This window comes from Heliangelus exortis, chromosome 3 (genome assembly GCF_036169615.1).
Source record: "Heliangelus exortis chromosome 3, bHelExo1.hap1, whole genome shotgun sequence".
Classification (NCBI taxonomy): Eukaryota; Metazoa; Chordata; class Aves; order Apodiformes; family Trochilidae; genus Heliangelus; species Heliangelus exortis.
In genome coordinates, this window is record NC_092424.1 from 90,014,511 (window position 1) to 90,032,680 (window position 18,170).

General features: G+C 38.5%; 1 protein-coding gene across 3 annotated transcripts; it reads left to right on the forward strand.

Moving 5' to 3' along the window:
* Positions 1–438: 438 nt before the first annotated feature.
* On the forward strand, positions 439–16,484 carry RAB23 (RAB23, member RAS oncogene family). 3 transcript variants are annotated; one of them, XR_011725385.1, is made up of 8 exons: positions 439–711; positions 2,726–2,927; positions 3,749–3,834; positions 7,962–8,118; positions 9,623–9,705; positions 10,958–11,050; positions 11,897–12,119; positions 13,631–16,484. XR_011725385.1 is itself a non-coding variant. In XM_071741640.1 (7 exons), exons 2-7 carry the CDS (start codon positions 2,773–2,775, stop codon positions 12,034–12,036), a joined length of 714 nt encoding a protein of 237 aa, XP_071597741.1. In that variant the 5' UTR covers positions 439–711; positions 2,726–2,772; the 3' UTR covers positions 12,037–16,484. The 3 variants fall into 3 exon arrangements, 2 of the variants coding, with proteins under 2 accessions (XP_071597741.1, XP_071597742.1); XM_071741640.1 differs by having other exon boundaries at positions 11,897–16,484; XM_071741641.1 differs by lacking the exon at positions 439–711 and adding an exon at positions 1,093–1,179 and having other exon boundaries at positions 11,897–16,484.
* Positions 16,485–18,170: the final 1,686 nt, after the last annotated feature.

Consider the following 18,170-nt stretch of genomic DNA (forward strand, 5'->3'; position numbering starts at 1 on the left):
GGCAGACCTTGTGTTGACGGTGGCAAGCTGAGACCTGGCGCAGTCACGCCCTAGTTAAAAAAATGCATACACAGGAACGGCAGCTGCCTACAGAGACAGCCTGAGGAAAGCCCATGGATAATCAGTGTTGTTTTCCACGGAAGATGAGGTGAGGAAGGACGCCCGCCGGGTGGGACCTCAACAAGGATGAATGCACCCGAGGGCCGGGAAGATCAGCCTTGTCCGAGTCTTTCCTCAGAAGCCCAGACAGAAGCTTCTCCCTCTCGAGCAGGCAGATCCCACCCGCAACCCTGCCTGGCTCCTCACTCAACTCGAGGTGCCAACGCTTCCCGAGCAAAACCCCACGGGAGGGGCTCCCGGCCGGTCCCCACCCCCGCGCTTCCCCGCGACCGTCCGCTCCCCGACGACGACGGCCCCGGGTTCCCCGCTCTCCCTGCGGACCGGGGGCCACCTCCCACCCAGCCGGGGTCCGCCGCCGCGGAGGCGGAGGCAGCGGGCGGGCACCTCCCCGAGCGGCCCCCCCGGTCCTGACGGCGTTTCCGGGCGGGGGAGCGGGGATGTGCGTCCGGGTTGGGTCAGCTCCAGAGAGCGGTTTCCTTTCGCCTTCCCTCCTTCCCTGACTCCCTTCCTCCCTCCTTCGCCGCCGCTGAGGTGGAGCCGCCGCTGTGCCTTCAGAGGGAGCGCCGTCCGACCCGCTTCTGCAACGGGCTGGTGAGAGGGGCCGCGGGCGGGCGGGAATCGGGGTGCTGGTTGGGAGCGCCCCGAGGTGGGAGGGCGCTGCCGGGCCGGGCCGGCTGGCGGGGAGCGGGAGCGGGACTGGGACTGGGGAGGCGGCGGGGCTGAGGCCGCCGTTGGGGTTCGGGGCTGCGGGAACTCTCGCTCTCAGCGTGGTGGCGGCCACCCCCGGCAGGGCCAGGGGATGGCCGCGGGCAGAGAGAGACCACCGAACGCTGCTGTGCCGAGCCCATGTCCTAGGTTAAAACGGCCCTTCGAGTCCTGGAGACTGACCTAGCGGCAGTTTTGACACTGTTTGCCGAATACCCGTTAAAAACATCCCTCTGCTAACGTTGTCTGCAACCAGAGGCAATCCAGAAACATGATCTGGCGGAGGAGAGGGTATCGGGTAGCCCCGCTCCTCTTGCGCGGGTTGCGGGTCTGGTGATGGGCAAAGCCTTTGAAGTAAGCGCTTTTTCTCCTCCTGTGAAAGCGGAATTACCTCTCGGGAGGAAATGTCCTGCTCTGCAGGTGCGAAGTGTTTCTGTGGTGATATCCTGGCATAGCAAAACGCCCGGAAAATTCAGCTTTTATGTGCGCCTTTGTCCCCCTCCCCAACGCCCTCTTAAAAAAATATTACCAAAATTGCAGGAAGTATCTTTATAGTAAGGCAAATACATTATTTATATTAAAATACCTGTTTCTGCTATGACTGCTCGTGCTGTGAACTTTGTCCATGTTACTTTAGCAAGTTGGCTTTCTCTCTGGTTAATGTACAGTGCACGCGGGCAGAATTATCATAAAATCATAGAATGTTTTGGGTTGGAAAGGACCCTAAAGATCTTCTGTTTCCAGCCCCCCTAAATGGGCAGGGACACCTTCCACTAGATCGGGTCGCTCAGAGCCCCATCCAGCCTGGCCTGGAACACTTCCTGGGCGGGAGGGGACAGCCACAATTTCTCTTGGCAGCCTGTGACAGTGTCTCACCACATGCACAGTAAAGAATTTCTTCTTAATATCTAACCCAGATCTACCCTCTTTCAGTTTCATGGTTCACTCTCATCCTGTCTGTACATGCCCTTGTAAAAAGTCCCTCCCCAGCTTTCCCATAGCTCCCTTCAGGTACTGGAAGGCTGCTATAAGGTCTCCTCAGAGCCTTCTCTCCTCCAGGCTGAACAACCCCAACTCTCTGTCTTCAGAGGAGAGGTGCTCCAGCCTTCTGATCATCTTTGTGGCCCTCCTCTGGACTCAATCCAACAGGTTAAAATTAATCAGAGGGAAATTAGGTGGCTCCCCTGCAGTGACAGTGTGATGCAAGATTATGGGTGACACAGAAGTATATCATAATATACTTACGTTACAGACTTTTAAATTTAATATAGTTTAAACATTTAAAAATGTTTTAAGGCTGTTTAATTATTCAATGTCTTGTTTTAAAAAAAGACGTGGAAAATGCAGTATTTTCAGAAGTATGCAATAATATTTACATGTTTTGTCTTTTGATTGACATGCCACAAATTAACTTGACTATGATTTTTATTGAGTTCCTCAGAAAGACAAATTTAGACAAGTTCAGAAGAACTGGAGTTAGGGATGTCAAAGAATGCTAAATGTTTATGTCTTCAAAGCCTCAGTGTTGGTGTGAGGTGATGATATCTGAGCTGGCTATAAGGCAACAGTGGGTGCAATTAGAAGTTGCTGTACTTCAGACTCATGCTCCTTGCTAGGCTGATCAGTTGAGCATCTTGTAGGTGTTAGCAATGTAATCAATGTATGACAATATGTTTGTACAGTGGAAGTGTATTTTTATCAACAGTTATATTAATTTCCAGTTAATAAGTGGCAAATCAAAATACAGACTGGCTGAATAACTTGCCTGAGGTCGCTTCAGCAGTCTTGCAGAACTGAAAATAAATGGAACAATCTTTGTGAATCCTTATGTGTGATCATATCTCCTCTTGCTTTCTATTCACAGCACTTTTGTGAACATAGCTATTTACGTTACTGACAGAATCGATAATTTCCTGAATAAACAAGAGGGTCACTTGGGCTGCAAAGATGTTGGAAGAAGATATGGAGGTGGCCATCAAGGTGGTGGTAGTAGGAAACGGAGCTGTTGGAAAGTCCAGTATGATTCAGCGATATTGCAAGGGGATTTTTACAAAAGACTACAAGAAAACTATTGGTGTAGATTTTCTGGAAAGACAAATCCAGTATGTATTAAACAGATCACATCCTATTGATTTTTATCTTTCCCTCTATTTCTTGTTCTGTCGTAATCCTAAGATTTGCAAAGGCTTGAAATGAGGCTTGGTATCTCCAAAGCAAGTGAAGAGAGTTGTTTTTTTTCTTGCACAGTGGGCTAAAATTCTATTGCTCGATTTTCCATACAAGATCAAAAGCAAAATAATATTTGGAACTTCTCTTATACTAATCTCTTTGACAAGTGTCCTTTGTATTCTACCACCTTTTTATTTTTATTTTTTTATATAATTTCTTGTGGAAGAAGTGGGACAATTGATAAAACAATTACTCAGATTTTATTAGCCAATACAGTTTAAAATTACTGTGAAAATAATTTATTTAAATGTGCTTTAGATTTACTTTCCTTATGTAATATAGGCAAATAATAACCAATTATGTTTCATAAAATGGAAAATACAAAAATACAATGATAATGAGAAATAAGAAAATTTGTAAATTTTCTAGGGTGATTAAAAAGATTTGAGGACTGTTATGCAGGCACATAAGATTTGTTTTTAAGACTAATATTTTTCCTCATAGAGGGAAATGTAGAGAAAGAGAAGGAAAGGAAGAGGAAAATATAGTATGGATTGTCAGGAAAGAGCCTGTAATCTAATTGAGGGACTACTACCCTAGAGGTGAACCATTATCCATATTGAGTTATATTATATTTAAATGAAGTTAAATTTGAACTGAATTACTCTTATGTTGTAGACATAGAAAAATTTTCATGTCAGTTGTTTTGAATTACTCTTGTTTATTGATTACAAAATCCTGTATTTTATTTCAGAGTTAATGATGAAGATGTCAGGCTAATGTTGTGGGATACTGCAGGTCAAGAAGAATTTGATGCAATAACTAAGGCCTACTATAGAGGTGAAAATACCTTGTTTTTTTGATGGTTTGGGTTTTTTTTTACTTCAGATATTTATCTATTCCCTTTCTCTACATTAAGAATTTAAATTACTTTGTGTGTGTGCAAAGCATTATTAGTTCACCTTTTCTAGTTCTTAAATGTTTTTCCTCTTTGTGTAAGATCGTTGCCTTAATTAAGTATCACTTTGTGCAGGATGCTAAGTAGTGCCCTTTAAAAAACAGAACAAAGTGAGCCAGAAACTGGACAGAGTGTAGATATTCAGATAATCAAATGCAAGATTATATTTTTCCCTCTAGAAGTGCTCTGTTATTTCTGTAAGACATATATTTGTAAATGTTCTGAAAACTATGTCTGAAGAAGACAGAAATTAATCCAAGGACAAAAAAATCCACCAGTCATCCTAGAAAGATAGTTTACAAGGCACAACTGTTCTCTTCTTAGTACAGGTTGCCCTGAGCATGGTAACAGAATGGAGTAATAAGGAAAGAATATTTACTTCATAAACCAGACATTATATGATTCAGTCATATAAAGATAGTTTATCTATTTAGCCAGTTACAGAATGCATACTTAGACTTTCTTTTCATTTACTTTGCACATAATTTAACAGTGGTAGGGAAAATCTTTCCTTTTTGTTCTTTTGCATGAGATATGAATGGCTTGACAAAGATTGCATGATTCAGTTCTTGTCAAACTAATTACCTCATGGCTGGGCAGAATGTATTGCTATGGTATAAAATTGTTGAAAAATTACCTCATTTAGAGATAAAGCAATATTTATGCTGTGCTGTTCCAGAGTAGGATAGTCCTCTGACTTTTTGTATTTTATGATTGGTTTTGGCAACTAATAGTGTTGGGGGGGATTTGGGAGTATTTCTGATTGCCACTCATAGTTGATGATTACCATTTTGTCAGAGAAAGGTATTTTTTTACTGTTTCCTTTTATCCTCATGCAGAAGTAGATCATTGTTATTTTACAGTGACAGGTTAAGCCTATCAGTTTTAGAAGGTTGTACTTGATTCTCTTGGAGCTTCCTCTTTAGTCTCCTGGCCTTCTGTTCTCCTGTGTTCTTTGCTCTCCTCAGTTGTTCCAAGCCAAAGTCTTTTACCTCGAATTAGTGGGACTGCTTTGCTAAAATAATGGAGTGTTCAGAAGGACTTTACACCTACTGGCCTCACTCACTGTGTATCCTGGTATCTCACTCATGACTCATGCCCAGCAGAGCACTGTTAGATCTCTGTTTTCAATATCTTTATACTGAAGGGGTTGCTGTGAAACAGGACATAGTCATCCTGTGAGTACATGTTGTAGAAAGCATGATGGATGCGTTAACACTTCAAGCTATTAGATACAGGGGCTCTTCTGCACTAAACTTGGACTCATGAAGAACAAGGGAAATGCCTGGAATGCAGTTTTGGTTTAGCATCAGGTCTACAGGCATCAAATTGAAGAAGCAGAAGGTCAAACTTACTTTGGAAATAAAAGGATTTCATTGTCATTTATTGCTGATAAGGGGAGGATGTTTTTAAGGTAGGTAAGATAGATGCTGCCTAGCATCTGATGGATGCTGCTGCTGACTTCAAGCTCTGTCTCTCCCAAATGGCAAAGTCCCACTAGCATTACGCTTATGTGCTCTCCAGAGACTTTGGTATTGTCAGTTCTTCAGGGATCAGCTGCTTATGTGTTATTAAGACTTCACAGCCTGTTTCTGGGCCCGTCTTGCCCAGAGACCAAATTATTCATCCTTGAAGAGAAGCAAAATTGCAGATGATGGTGGATTTGTCAGGTGGTTTTCTGTGTGCAGCCAGCGTAGCTGCGTGGCCATGATCACACAATGTGAGGAGTCCAACAGCCTGAATTCAGTGAGTTGAAGGAAGCTCTCTATGTATATAATAATTTCCTTTTTTTATTATATCATGCATCCTACTAGTTTCTATACACTGGAAGTGATGCATTTTCTAAGTGGCTAAGTAGTTCATTTATGTGTTTAAGCACACTCAGAAGTGGATGTCATTAGCCTCACCCTGTGTTCTGTCCATGTTACTGGTGTTCCTCAAAGCAGTATTTGATCACCTCTTTGTGCTTGCATCCTCTTCTGTCTACTTACCCTGGTATTTTTAACACAACCTTGTCAGTTGTTTGATGGAAGACATCTTGTTCATTAGTCTGTTGTTCAGTTGCTGATTAGTCAAATTCTCAGAGTCCTTATTTTGTTGCAAATTAGTTAGCCTTCATATCTCAAGGCTTCATAGCACTGCTCCAGCTTGCACTTGTCAACCACTTTCAGCTGTAGTGGTTGTTTGATAATGAGAGGGCTGCAAGGACTGTCCTCGTCCAATTTGGATCAAGGTATCCATAAATTTAAGTATCCTTAAATTTTATCTCAGTTCAATGTTGAAAGAGCAATCATCAGCTGTATAGGGAACATGTGTTTTCTGTCATAGCCTGAACAAGCTGAGGCAAAGAACAGAAGAGTATATTTGGCAACTATTCATTTCAAAGTCCTATGTGAGTTCACTCATGGCAAGGAATTTCCTTACCTTTTTTATATTTCATAGGCTTTGTATTATTACAAAAGAGAAAATACAGTTATAGAGTCTATGGGGATGGGAGAGTCTGCTTGAGCATCTTTGAGACCTTCTCAACTGACAAGCTCATGCCCTACTTGATTCAAGTAGAGATGCTATTTCTACTCTCAAGTTTTTTCTGAATTAGTCTAGGTGTGAATATCTTATCAGTGATTCTGCAGCCAGTTGGAAACTTTAAAAATAAAGATACAGGGGTTATCAAAGCAGTGATTGCACACAAAAAAAATCCGGTGTACTTTTCTTCAGTACTTTAAAGTACCTTTATGAAACAACTTATTGCAAAAGAACTTGATTTAAAATATTCACCAGGAACATCCTGGGTTTAGCTGTTATGCTCCTGTCTGTTACTGTCCTGTGTCTTTGCTGCTGGTGTCTTTTGTGCACAATCTGTTGTAATACAGAGGTGGTTTATGACTCCATTTGGAATAGATGAGTGAGATAATGATATTGACGCTCTTGAATACTGTCATTCACTGCATGTAGAAAGGTGTTTCAATGCCTAGATCCTGTTTTTTGCCTTTTTTGTTTTCTTACTTTCTCTTAGAGCTTCTATGTGGACATTATAATTTCTTAAATTTGTTTATCTTCTCAATGGAAATACTCAGTATTTAGGGTGAGAAGAACAGTCCTTTTGTCCTTCTTAGCTAAGCATTTTGCAGGGTTATTGGATTAGTAAATTCTGATTTTTCTTAAAATCCAGGGATCAAAATCTTCACCAGACATTTGGAAATGCACAATTACACATAGAATATAAGTATAAAATTTGTCATTATTGATGCACAGGTGTATCTCTTGAAGAGAAAAGACACTTTCTTGTACTGATGTTTGTTAACTTCCTGTTAAGAACCTTTAGATATCAGAATCTTGAAGGGCCTAAAAATACTTCAGTTTGCTGCTTAATTAGAGCCTGTCGTGTAATTCTCCTTAGAAAGTACTATCGTCAGACTGAGGTTTTCTTACTATCTCTGTCCTCTGCATCTACACGTATCATACATATATTTAGTAGGGGGGTCTAAAGTTGTAAGTCACCCCTTTTTACATACCACATTAGGGATTTTCCCTCTAAACTTTCTATTACCAAGTTATCTCTGTGTTTTAGCATTCAGAAGGAATGTGTGGAAGGAGAGAGATAAAGTGTCTTAGAGTGGAAACTTCACAAAGTCTTAACATTGAACAAGATGATGTTTACAGATATTTTAATAAATATAAGCCAACCTCCCTTCCACTTTTTCCAGCCTTTGCACACCCCTTCCTGCTCCTTTCCCCTACATATATGCACCACACTGGAAATCACTGGTAACAGACCTGTAGCCATCATGAAGAATGGGTATAATGACCAAAATAATATGGCAATCTGTTTTCATTTGGGAGATTTATGACCACTAGTTTGACACAAGCTGGTGGTGAAAGTGCACTTTTATGGGAGAAACTTGAAATATCCCTCTTATTAGAAATATGTTATACGTGATTCTTCTTTTTAATTTTTGTTGGTTGATTTGTATTTATTTGTATTTGTAATTGGTTTGTGTATTTTTAGGAGCCCAGGCTTGTGTTCTTGTGTTTTCTACAACTGACAGAGAGTCCTTCAAAGCAATCCCTACCTGGAAGGAGAAAGTTGTGAATGAAGTTGGAGACATTCCCACAGTTCTTGTGCAGAATAAGATTGATCTTCTTGATGACTCTTGCATAAAGAAGTAGGAGTTTTATCTTCCTGTTTTTAAATAACAATGTATGCTCCCTGCTGTATATATATATACACACTGTAAAAAAAAATCTATAGGAATTTCTGGTGAAGACTTAAAATATCTAGTTTGTTAGACCTATGCCCTACATCAAAGTGTGCCCTAGAAACACAGGTGAGAGGTAGTGCTGCATGAGTACAGTTGCTTGGTTAGTTATATGCCTGACAGCCTAGGAACTTTCTGTTTGCTTCACACCTTCTTCTGAAGTGTCAGCCAAAAAATAGAGGAATAGCATGAAGAGTTTGTTTGTGCTATGACATGAATCTGTTTTGTTTTTTAAATAAGAAATTCCAAAAGTGCAAATTTTCTCTCCTGTTAAAACATACAGTTACTATTAAATTGTGCTTCTGCACTAGTGAAGTTACACTGTGTAGTTTGGCTACTGCATGTTTGCTAAAATGATGAAATATTAGGCTGTTTGAAAAATATCTTAATATTGTATGCTTTGCTTTTCTTTAATTTGCTCGTACTGCTCATTTTTAACTAGACATAATTGTAGAAATCTGTATCTGTTAATATTCTCAAATTGTATGGTGCTGATCCTTCTGTAGTATATTTTTCTTTACAGATTTTGCTGTCATTTCATTGTGTCTTTGTATATGTGACCAATTTGAGTCTTACCGTAAAATCAACTTAACAAATGCATTTATTTACCACAACATATCATGTAGAAAATGCTGCATGTTGGAATTGATCATTCTCCACTTCTTTATTTCTACCATCTTTCTGGGAGTTTTAAATTATTTCTTCTTTTTTGTTGTTTTGCATTGGCTTTCTTTGTTCTCTCTTTGCTATCATTGATGGCATAAATCAGCTTCTGCTCCTTCTGCAAAGAATACTGAGGATTTTTCAAAGAAAAAGCACAATTACATTTGAACTCCTCCTTTATTCATGGTATGTCAATTAGGTTTTGCTTTCAGTATACTCCATTTGCCTCAGTTACTTCATCTTTCTGATTTGCCTTGGTAAAATTTTCGTAAGTTTTGTCAGCTTTTCCTTAAAACTTAGCACAAGTTCTCTCTCACTTGGCAGAAGAAAGTATTTATTTCATCTCTGCTCTCATCTGGTTACATAGTCTACTGCTTCTTTAAAATATACTTAGGGATTGCTTTTTTATTGTTGTTTTGACTTTGCAGTGGTATTTGTTCTTATTCTAGTGCTGTTAATTACAGCCTCCTTCCCTTTGGTTTCACACCTCTCTTTGATCCCTTGTAAAAGTTTGGTTAATGAAGCCAATCAATATTGAAAAGCAATTACCTTTAGTTATAAAATGCATGTAAAATATCTTCTTGTTATAGAGGAGTTACTGTGAAGAAATGAAGGGTCAGATATTTTTTGACTGAGCTTCTTAACCCACCCTGCTGTGTTTAACTTGCCACAAAGCATTTTGTGTATAAAAACAAATGCTGGCAAATATTAAAAATCAATATTTACAATGTCTTCTTCTGTTGTGCAGTGAAGAGGCAGAAGCACTGGCAAAAAAGCTAAAATTAAGATTCTACAGAACATCTGTGAAGGAAGACCTAAATGTAACTGAAGGTACGAGACAGAGCAGAGCGGGCGCCGGGCCCCGCTGTGGGTCTCTCGTTTGGAGATGATCTGTTCCTTCCCATGCTCTTGGCAATCCTGTTCGTATTTCTTAGCAGCACACTTTAAACATAGCCAGAATTGCTTGGTGTCAGTGATCTGGGTGATGTACACATTTCTTTGTGTACATCTTTCCTTTTTCCTCCAAAACCAGCAGAGAGGTTGAGTATTTGGAAGTGCCGACGTGTTAAGGCTGCTTGGTTCTAATGACTAAGTAAGCACTGAGCTTTTAAAAAATTATATGTAGAAGTTCAGTTATTACAATATACATATAGTTGAATTAATTATTTTGTAGTTGCTAGTAGTTAATAATTGTTATAACCAATTACTTTGTAGTTCAGTTACATTTAAATAAAGTACATCAAGATTGATGCCTTGCAGCCTTTTTTCTACTGATGATATATTAATAGTTTCCAGGTATCACTTTTCAAGGTATATATTTAACTTTTTAAAGGTACCACTATAAAATTCAGTCACTGTCTTTTTTGGAGTAGGCTTGAAAAATCATGGATTCCAGTTTCTGATAACTTGTGTTTCATTTAATCAGGAAAACTTGATACTAAGCTAATTGTTTTTCATCTGTAATGTAATTCACCCTGGGAAAAACATGTACAAGAGAAAATGTAAAAATGTTTGTTTCATTTTTACATGTGTTAGTAATTGCAAATGTAGATAATAGTAACACACATAGGTTCTGAAAATTCTTCTATAGTTGTAGTAGTTTGTCATAATTCTAGGTAGAGTTTCTGCACTCCAGTACAAATGAGGGGTAGCATTAGTTAATAAGAAAAATATTGTTACCAGGATTTATTAATAGCCCTTCTTTACATGACTTTTAAGGCTTCTTGCAAAAATATATATGTATTAAATTGTGTCATAAATTGTAAAAAAGTTCCCAAGTTGCATGAATTGGAACATCTGGTAGTATGTACATGTCAGCTTTATTGAGATGAGTATTCGGGTGTTTCTGTCTGCTGTGTTTCTGTCTGCTAGTGCAAACTGTAAGACTTGGGTAGACATCTGGATTCTGCTCAGGTACACAGGTTTGCTGGGAGAGAATCACTTAACTAAATCATGCTAAATCTGTGGTCTCAAGTGCAGTTTTGTCACCACAGCAGAATTTTGATACAAAGGTATTATTATTGATACAAAGATTATTTTTAAGCATACTCTGATGTACCTGTTTTTCTTTTTAACATTGCAGTTTTTAAGTATTTGGCTGATAAATATCTTCAGAAGCTCAAGCAACAAACAGCTGAGGATCCAGAACTAGTACATACAAGCAGTAACAAGATTGGTATGTATATTGTAATAAAAAAACCCAGAAGACAGTATGTTGTGCCATCAAAGATTATGGCCTCATCAGTTTCCTTGTGGAATTAATACAAGGTGAATCCAGGTCTGGTTATTACCTTGCTATCTTAGGATATTGTCTCTTCTGTATTCCTTTCTGTAAAGTAATTTTATGACTCTAAAGTTACAAGATTGTCAAACTGATATACTAAAGTTTCTAGCTAATGTTTAGCAAGTGCCCTTTTATTAAATTTATTTAAACAAACATTGTGTAAGGACTTGAGAAAGGATGTTTGGTTTTTTTTACTTTAATTAGTACTAGTGTTACTCAGTGCAGATTTACAAGAGACTCAGGGTGAAAGAATCTGGCATGTAATCAGAAGGTCTTTGTAAACTGCCTTTTGTAAGGAAACACTGAACTTCTGTAGTCCTTTAAAGCATTTGTGAGTCAGTTCATTTATTTTCCTTAAAGCACTCCCTTTTTAGTCAGGCTTTTTCCATCCCTTTATCTCAGCAAAGTTTTTGACTTGAAAATTGTCATGTTTTCCTTTTACTGTATTACTCAGCTAACTATAACTTTGTTACCATGCTATTAGTAGCATACACATACACAGATGAGTACCTATTTGCCCTTCAATTACATAGATACATATCCACTTTAAAAACTGCCTGCCTAGCAATTCCAACTGGCTCTACCTCAAATTCAGCTGCAAAACTGACCCAGAAATGGATAAAGCTTTTTAAAAACTGGAGTATGCATTTGAAGTGCAGTACTATGCCTCAGTGTTGCTTTTTAAGTTTTATGTATTAGGCTGTGGGAAATACAAATACTTTTCTTTAATTTCTGTAGGTTTTTTTAATACAGCTGGTGGAAGTTACTCCAATCAAAATTCTAACACTCTCAATGGTGGAGATGTCATCAACCTTAGACCAAACAAACAGAGGACAAAGAAAAACAGAAGTCCTTTTAGCAGCTGCAGCATACCTTAGACCACTTCTGAAGGACCAAAAAAACGACCCAGTGAATTGGATGAAATTGTGCAACTGAATACAGAACAAAGCCAGCTGTAGAGGTATTTTTACCAGTGCTTTAGCAAATCTTGTGCCTATGGGATCCTTGATAGAGGGTGGATTCATATTAAACTCACTGATGCATTGGGTTTGTTGTGTGTAGAGGAAGACACCTGGTGGCGAAAGACAAAACTGGCTGCCCCTGCACTTCGTAAAAATTAAGCAAGCTTCTCCTTTAAGGGATTATTTACAGAGCTATGAGCTACGTGTTGCTGAACTACAAAGCACATTTAATGTAAGGATAATACTTACAAGTATAGGTACAGACCATAACACTATGGCCCAAGGTAATGTAGCAACCTTGCAACAACTAATTTTCAAAGAAAATGTTAGAATTGGCTATGACACTAAGATAAATGAAAAGCAAAAAAAAGACACTATGTTTTATGCCTGACTATATTAATATGGATTCTGGTAGTTCTGTTGGTGCAACATACTTGTAATATACATATGAGTGCTAAGATACATATGTAAACATTTGGTATGAATATTTAGGCTTTCCAGTGCACACATTACTTGGGGATCAGCTAATGATTGTAAAAAAGCACCTTCCAAAAAAAATTTCCTTTAAAAATGTTGCATTTCAGATAAGGCTTTCTTTCCCAGCTGCCACTGTGTATGTTTAACTTGCTAGACTTTCAGCCTAGAAGCTTAGGTTTGAAAATGTATGGTGCCAAAAATACTCCTCCTTTTTACTTAATGCTGTGCTGCAGATGTTTTCCTAAGTGTGTGTTTGTCAATCTTAACAGGTGAACGAATAACACAGTCATTGACACTAACAGCTATTCAGAAGAAACATATAATCATATTCCTGTTAAATTTGATGGTTGTATCCGGTGTCATTTGTGAAGGAGCTTGCAAAGTGGTGTCACAGAACACCATTGGAAAGATTTTTCATACATACCGTAAACTAATCTATGGAGGATCAAAACCATTGCAAAATTAGTTACAGTAATGAGACATTCCTGAATGTCACAGATTCAAAGTTAGCTGCTGGTTGCAGAAAATCGAATCTGCAAGATCAGAGACCTGGCAAAAAAATGTTAAAGTGCTTAAGTAATTTTACACAATTAATTTAGAAGTTTAGGAGCCCAAATCTAAATTAAAGTTACTTGGGCTTAGGGTCCTAAGTCACTAAGGTGCTGTTAAAAATGCTAAGCAAGCTTTTATTGACCAAAAATAAACACTTTTTAATCCTCTTCAAGAGCATGCATGCCTTTTAAAAATACCCATTTTGTTTACATGTTTTTGTATGGTATGATATAATTTTAACTTTCTAGGATTTCTACAACAAACCTGCCGATGACAAATGCAAAATATGCTGCTTGAAAAAATCAGAGATTTAATAATTTTTTTAATGGTGTATAAGAATGAAAACTAGTTGTGTGATCCTGTATATTTTTGGAGGAAGGACTTTTCACTGTGTGAATTTATGTAGGAAGCTTGACTTACTTTGTTTCTAAGTCAATGAGGATGAAAACTGAAACCTGACTCTTTTCCCCCCTGTCTGCAGGGAGAGAAGTGGGTGGCGAGTTATGCACAAACACTAAAGATCTCTGAACTCTGTATTTTATGTGTACTGTATTAGACTTTCTACCAAGTACCGTTGGTTTTAGAGCATCTCCTGTTGCTGGCAAGAAGGCAGCACTCAAGGCGCTCGATCCCCTTTGCTATTGCAGCAAAACTGTGTCCTCCAGCATAATGTTTCTTACATTTTCTCTTGGATAAAGGCCTTTGTTTTTTAACAAGTGCATGTAATAACTGTATGTATGTATGTATGTATGTATGTATGTATGTATAAATGGAGTCAAGTCCTATCCATCATAGCAATTTAAGAAGTAAGGTACTAAGACTTAGGGTTATACATCATGGGGCCACCTTACCACTTCAGGATGCAGGAGAGTGTACACATGAGGAATTTTGACAGCTGTTTTTAACAGGGAAACTCTCAGATTTCTCCTGTCGGTTTCACGGTTTTTATTGCTTTTTCTCGAAAAAGAAAAAAAAACCAACCACAAATTGTCTGAAGCAGCTTTTTTTGCCTTGTTTGTCGTTGTACAGAGTACTGAAAAATGTCTTTATTACATCTAATGACCATTTTTCCTATTACATGCTATACTGTAGACATTGTGCTATTACATAAGCCGTTTGTATATAAGGCCTGTCATTATAAACCACCGGTTTAAGGACTGAAAACTCAGTAGAAATTTATATGGGTGGAGACTTGATGGACTTGCTAAATTTAGGGTATGTTGAAATTTAATACACATATACTTTAACGTAGGAATATATATTTGCAGCATTGGGTAACAATGAGTTTTGATTTCATTCCCATCTTAAAACTGAAGTGGCTCGCTCTTTCTTGTGACTTGGCAGTGCTTGTTCCCCAGTATGACTGAGATGGAGACTGTCCACATTGGCATTTTTCTGGAGAGTGCTCTGCTGCTTGAAAATTTAATGTTTATCCTGCTGGGGTTAGTTTGGAGATGTAAAGCAGATGACTTGCATATTGCAGGAATCCTTAGGCATTCACATCGCTACTCAGTGTGAGTAACTTTTGCCATTTGGATGCAGAGACATTTAGCACTCACATTGCCCCTTGTGAATAATTTTTATTATAAATATTGCCCCATTCACCACCCAAAGCATTCTCATTAAAATATGTTTTAGTTACCAAAACCTGCAGGTGCTGGGCTGGCAGTAAAAATGCTCTTGTTTGTGCATCTGTGTGACTGCATGGTGCAAGAGGATGTAGCTCTGTTACACCCATGACAGATCAGCATCTTGGATAAGGAGCAGCTGAGGTTTCTACCACAAAAGGTGGAGTTTTGTTCTGTGAGACTAAGCTAATTGCACTCCTTTTCTCTTGAACAGTTCATTGGATGTATTATTTGACTCTTGCCAAAATTCTTTGCTTTCAGCTGATAATGCTGCAACTTCAGTGATTGTTAATGCCTTAGTGAAATCAGCATTCACTGAAGAGAGTGACACTACAGCATCTGTCTCTGCCATGTTGTATCCATTCAGTGAATGGGTGTTCTCCCAGTAAGTGGGGCATCATTTGGTGCAAATCGGTAATGCTAGGGATGTATTTCCAACTGGAAATAACAGATCTCAAAGTTTTAAGACAGATCACACTAAGATTTTTGTGTTTGTTTGTGTGTGGTTAATTTAAAAAAAAACAAACCAGATGTTCCACTTGAGACAGTTTCAGAGCCTTTCTGTTTTCAGCGTTTCTTGAGGCAACGCTTACCTTTTTCAAATTTCTTAACTCCATGCTGTCAAGTCTGATTTTCTGTTTCGTTTTTTTATGCTTCAGTAAAATTAGTCTTCTTCCTTCTTTTTTGCCCTCCGTTGTTGGGCTGCAGCATATCTGACATAGTTTTCCTTCTGTAGATGTATGTTACACTGAAGGGAACTGAGCAGCTGAACAGCTCATACTTCCTGGAGGTGATGCAGGGGTACATGTGTAATACTCAGTGAACGTGCACTTTGAACTTGCTAATTCATCTACTCAAGTCGATAGCCACCAGTTAATAATAGAATTAATTATTTGCATTCATACAGTTCAGTCATACAGCAGACTAACAGAAACACTTTTTGGATTCCAGTTACAGTACCTAAGCCACTACCCTACTGCTTTTCTAAATGTAGTCACAGACCTTTGGTTGGCATTGCAGAACATGGACAGTGGCATAAGCCAGAGAGCAAGCGTGGTCCAACAGGCTTGATTTCATTAAAACTACCTTACCATCTTTTTGTAGGAAGCAAGAATTTGGCATACCTTCTTTTTAATGCTCAGATGGTATTGTCAGGAGACAACTATCTTTATTAAATATGACATCCAAACAGGTGATCAGAATTGTAGAAGAAAAAATGCAGCAATGTTCATATTGAAGATGAGAGGTGCTATTATAATAGACTAAGAGAAACTTTCTAATAGTTCCATGTTGAAGAAGTGTTTTGTATGAGTCATCTCAAAGCCAGGTGAGTCCTAGTGCTAAACTAGGCTCATTCTCAGGTTTCTTATAGTAGGGTAAATCTGATAAATAAATTGTGGAGTGAGTGTTCTTTCTTCTCCTACTACATTAAGTGTGGTTCAGCAGAACCGTCTAAAGCTGGTCAAAAAAAAGTAAAAATTTGTGTACAAGAAATACTGCTCTCATGCTAGGATAAGAATGCATTATTACTAATAAATGACTTACTTGTATTTGCAAGTTCACATTAATCTGAGTGGCTAAAACAGACAATGTACATAAACTGTTTTTATCACCATTGTGATCTCAAGTAAGTGTAATATATTTTTAGGAAAAAAAAGTCAACATAACTTACAGTAAATCTTCAAGTGGAAAAATAAATGTTTAAAACTGAATATTTTGTGTATGCCATTCCTGTAAAATCTGTAAGAGTGACTTCTGGGTTTTTTTTGAGTTGTATCATGCAGTTTAGAATATACTTAATTGGTTACTGTCAGATCTGATACAGGCCACTCCTTTTGTGGTTATGTTAAATTGTCAGTGTTTTAAATCTCAAAAATTTTAAATCTCTGTTATAACCCTGTAGTTTTGCAGCCTGAATCTGCTCAAGAAGTTCACGTACCTGGTTCTAGTCCATGTATTGCCAACTGTATCTCTGCAGACATGCATAGGTACTCCCACAGGACCAAGTGTGGGCATCCCAGTTGAACAGAAACACTGTTCCTGAGTTCTTGCCTCTAATTTCTTCACCACAGTTCAAATACAAATACAGATCCTATTCTTCTTCTCCTGGTAATTTTATTTTTCACAGTTGATGTGGCTAATACAGTGACATGCTTTAAGTGAATGTTTATAGGTAGTGGCATTAAATGTTTATAGGAAGTGGCATTAAAATATTACTAATATATAAAAGAGGCCTGATGCATTTTCTGAAAAGAAACAGGTAGGGTTTTTGTGGTTTTGGTTTTTGTTTTGGTTTTTTTTTTTTGGTGGGTACTATTTTTTTTTTAAATTAAATCGTAACTTGCAGTATATGCATCTGTCTCTTTACTCAGGTATCTCAGTAATCTGGAAAGTAATATACTCCTGCTTCCTTTTTGGTGCAGCTTTGCACAGAGAAGAAAACCCCAAACCATAGCTTGCTTAACACCCCTATAAGGGTTAATTATCAATGTTTAAGGCAAAGAAAAAAAATCTTGAAATGTGAGAAAAAAAAAAATCACATTTTTATGGTCACTTATTTTTGGTTGCTGAACTGCTTAACTACAATTAAGTGAAGACCTTGAGAAAACCAAAGCACTGAGACTCTCCGCATGGGCTTTTTTCTGTCCTGTGTAGGAGTACCCTGTTCACCCTCTGGGGGAGGCTTCTGCTTCTGCTGCCAGTGCCTGAGATAACCATTGCAAACAAACACCTCAATGCTTCCTGGCATTTTCTTTCTCTGAGAAAAAGTTCCATGCTCCCAAATGTCCTGTTCCTGAGACTGGCTTATAGTGAGAAGCAGAGCACAGCCTTATTTTATTGCTCAGATGGTAACAGTGCCCAAAGTTCACTGGTGTTTCTTACCCCTTCTTTGTCCCAGTTGTCCTTTGCCTGCTGAGCCTTGCCTACTGTGTTTTGATTTTTGACAACACTTGGAAAGTAAGTGAAAAACTTTAATCTCTTCTTCTGTTGATCTCCGTGTGTATGATGCTAATTCCATTTAGCTATTTTGAGTTACTTTAACAGATGGCCAGTTTGGAATGATACTACAAGTAAGACAGGTGTCTTTTGCTGTGTCTCAAAGCTTCGGCTGCATGAAAGAAACTTTAAGGACATTATCACTGGTTTTGCAATTAGGTTGTTCAAATCTGAGGCATCTTCAGTGGATTTGGCATGTCAGGATCTATGCAGGCAGTAAGTGTAGGAGAGGGTAATGATGCTGTATTGCAGAGCCCCTTTAGATCAGGTGATACAGGAAAGGGGAAGGCAAACAGAAGAAAGACTTATTAAGCCAGTAACTTAAGCCAAAATAAGTCAAATCTGTGCTATTAAATAAGCTGTAGATATGCAGGTTGTGATAACTTAAATTCTGTC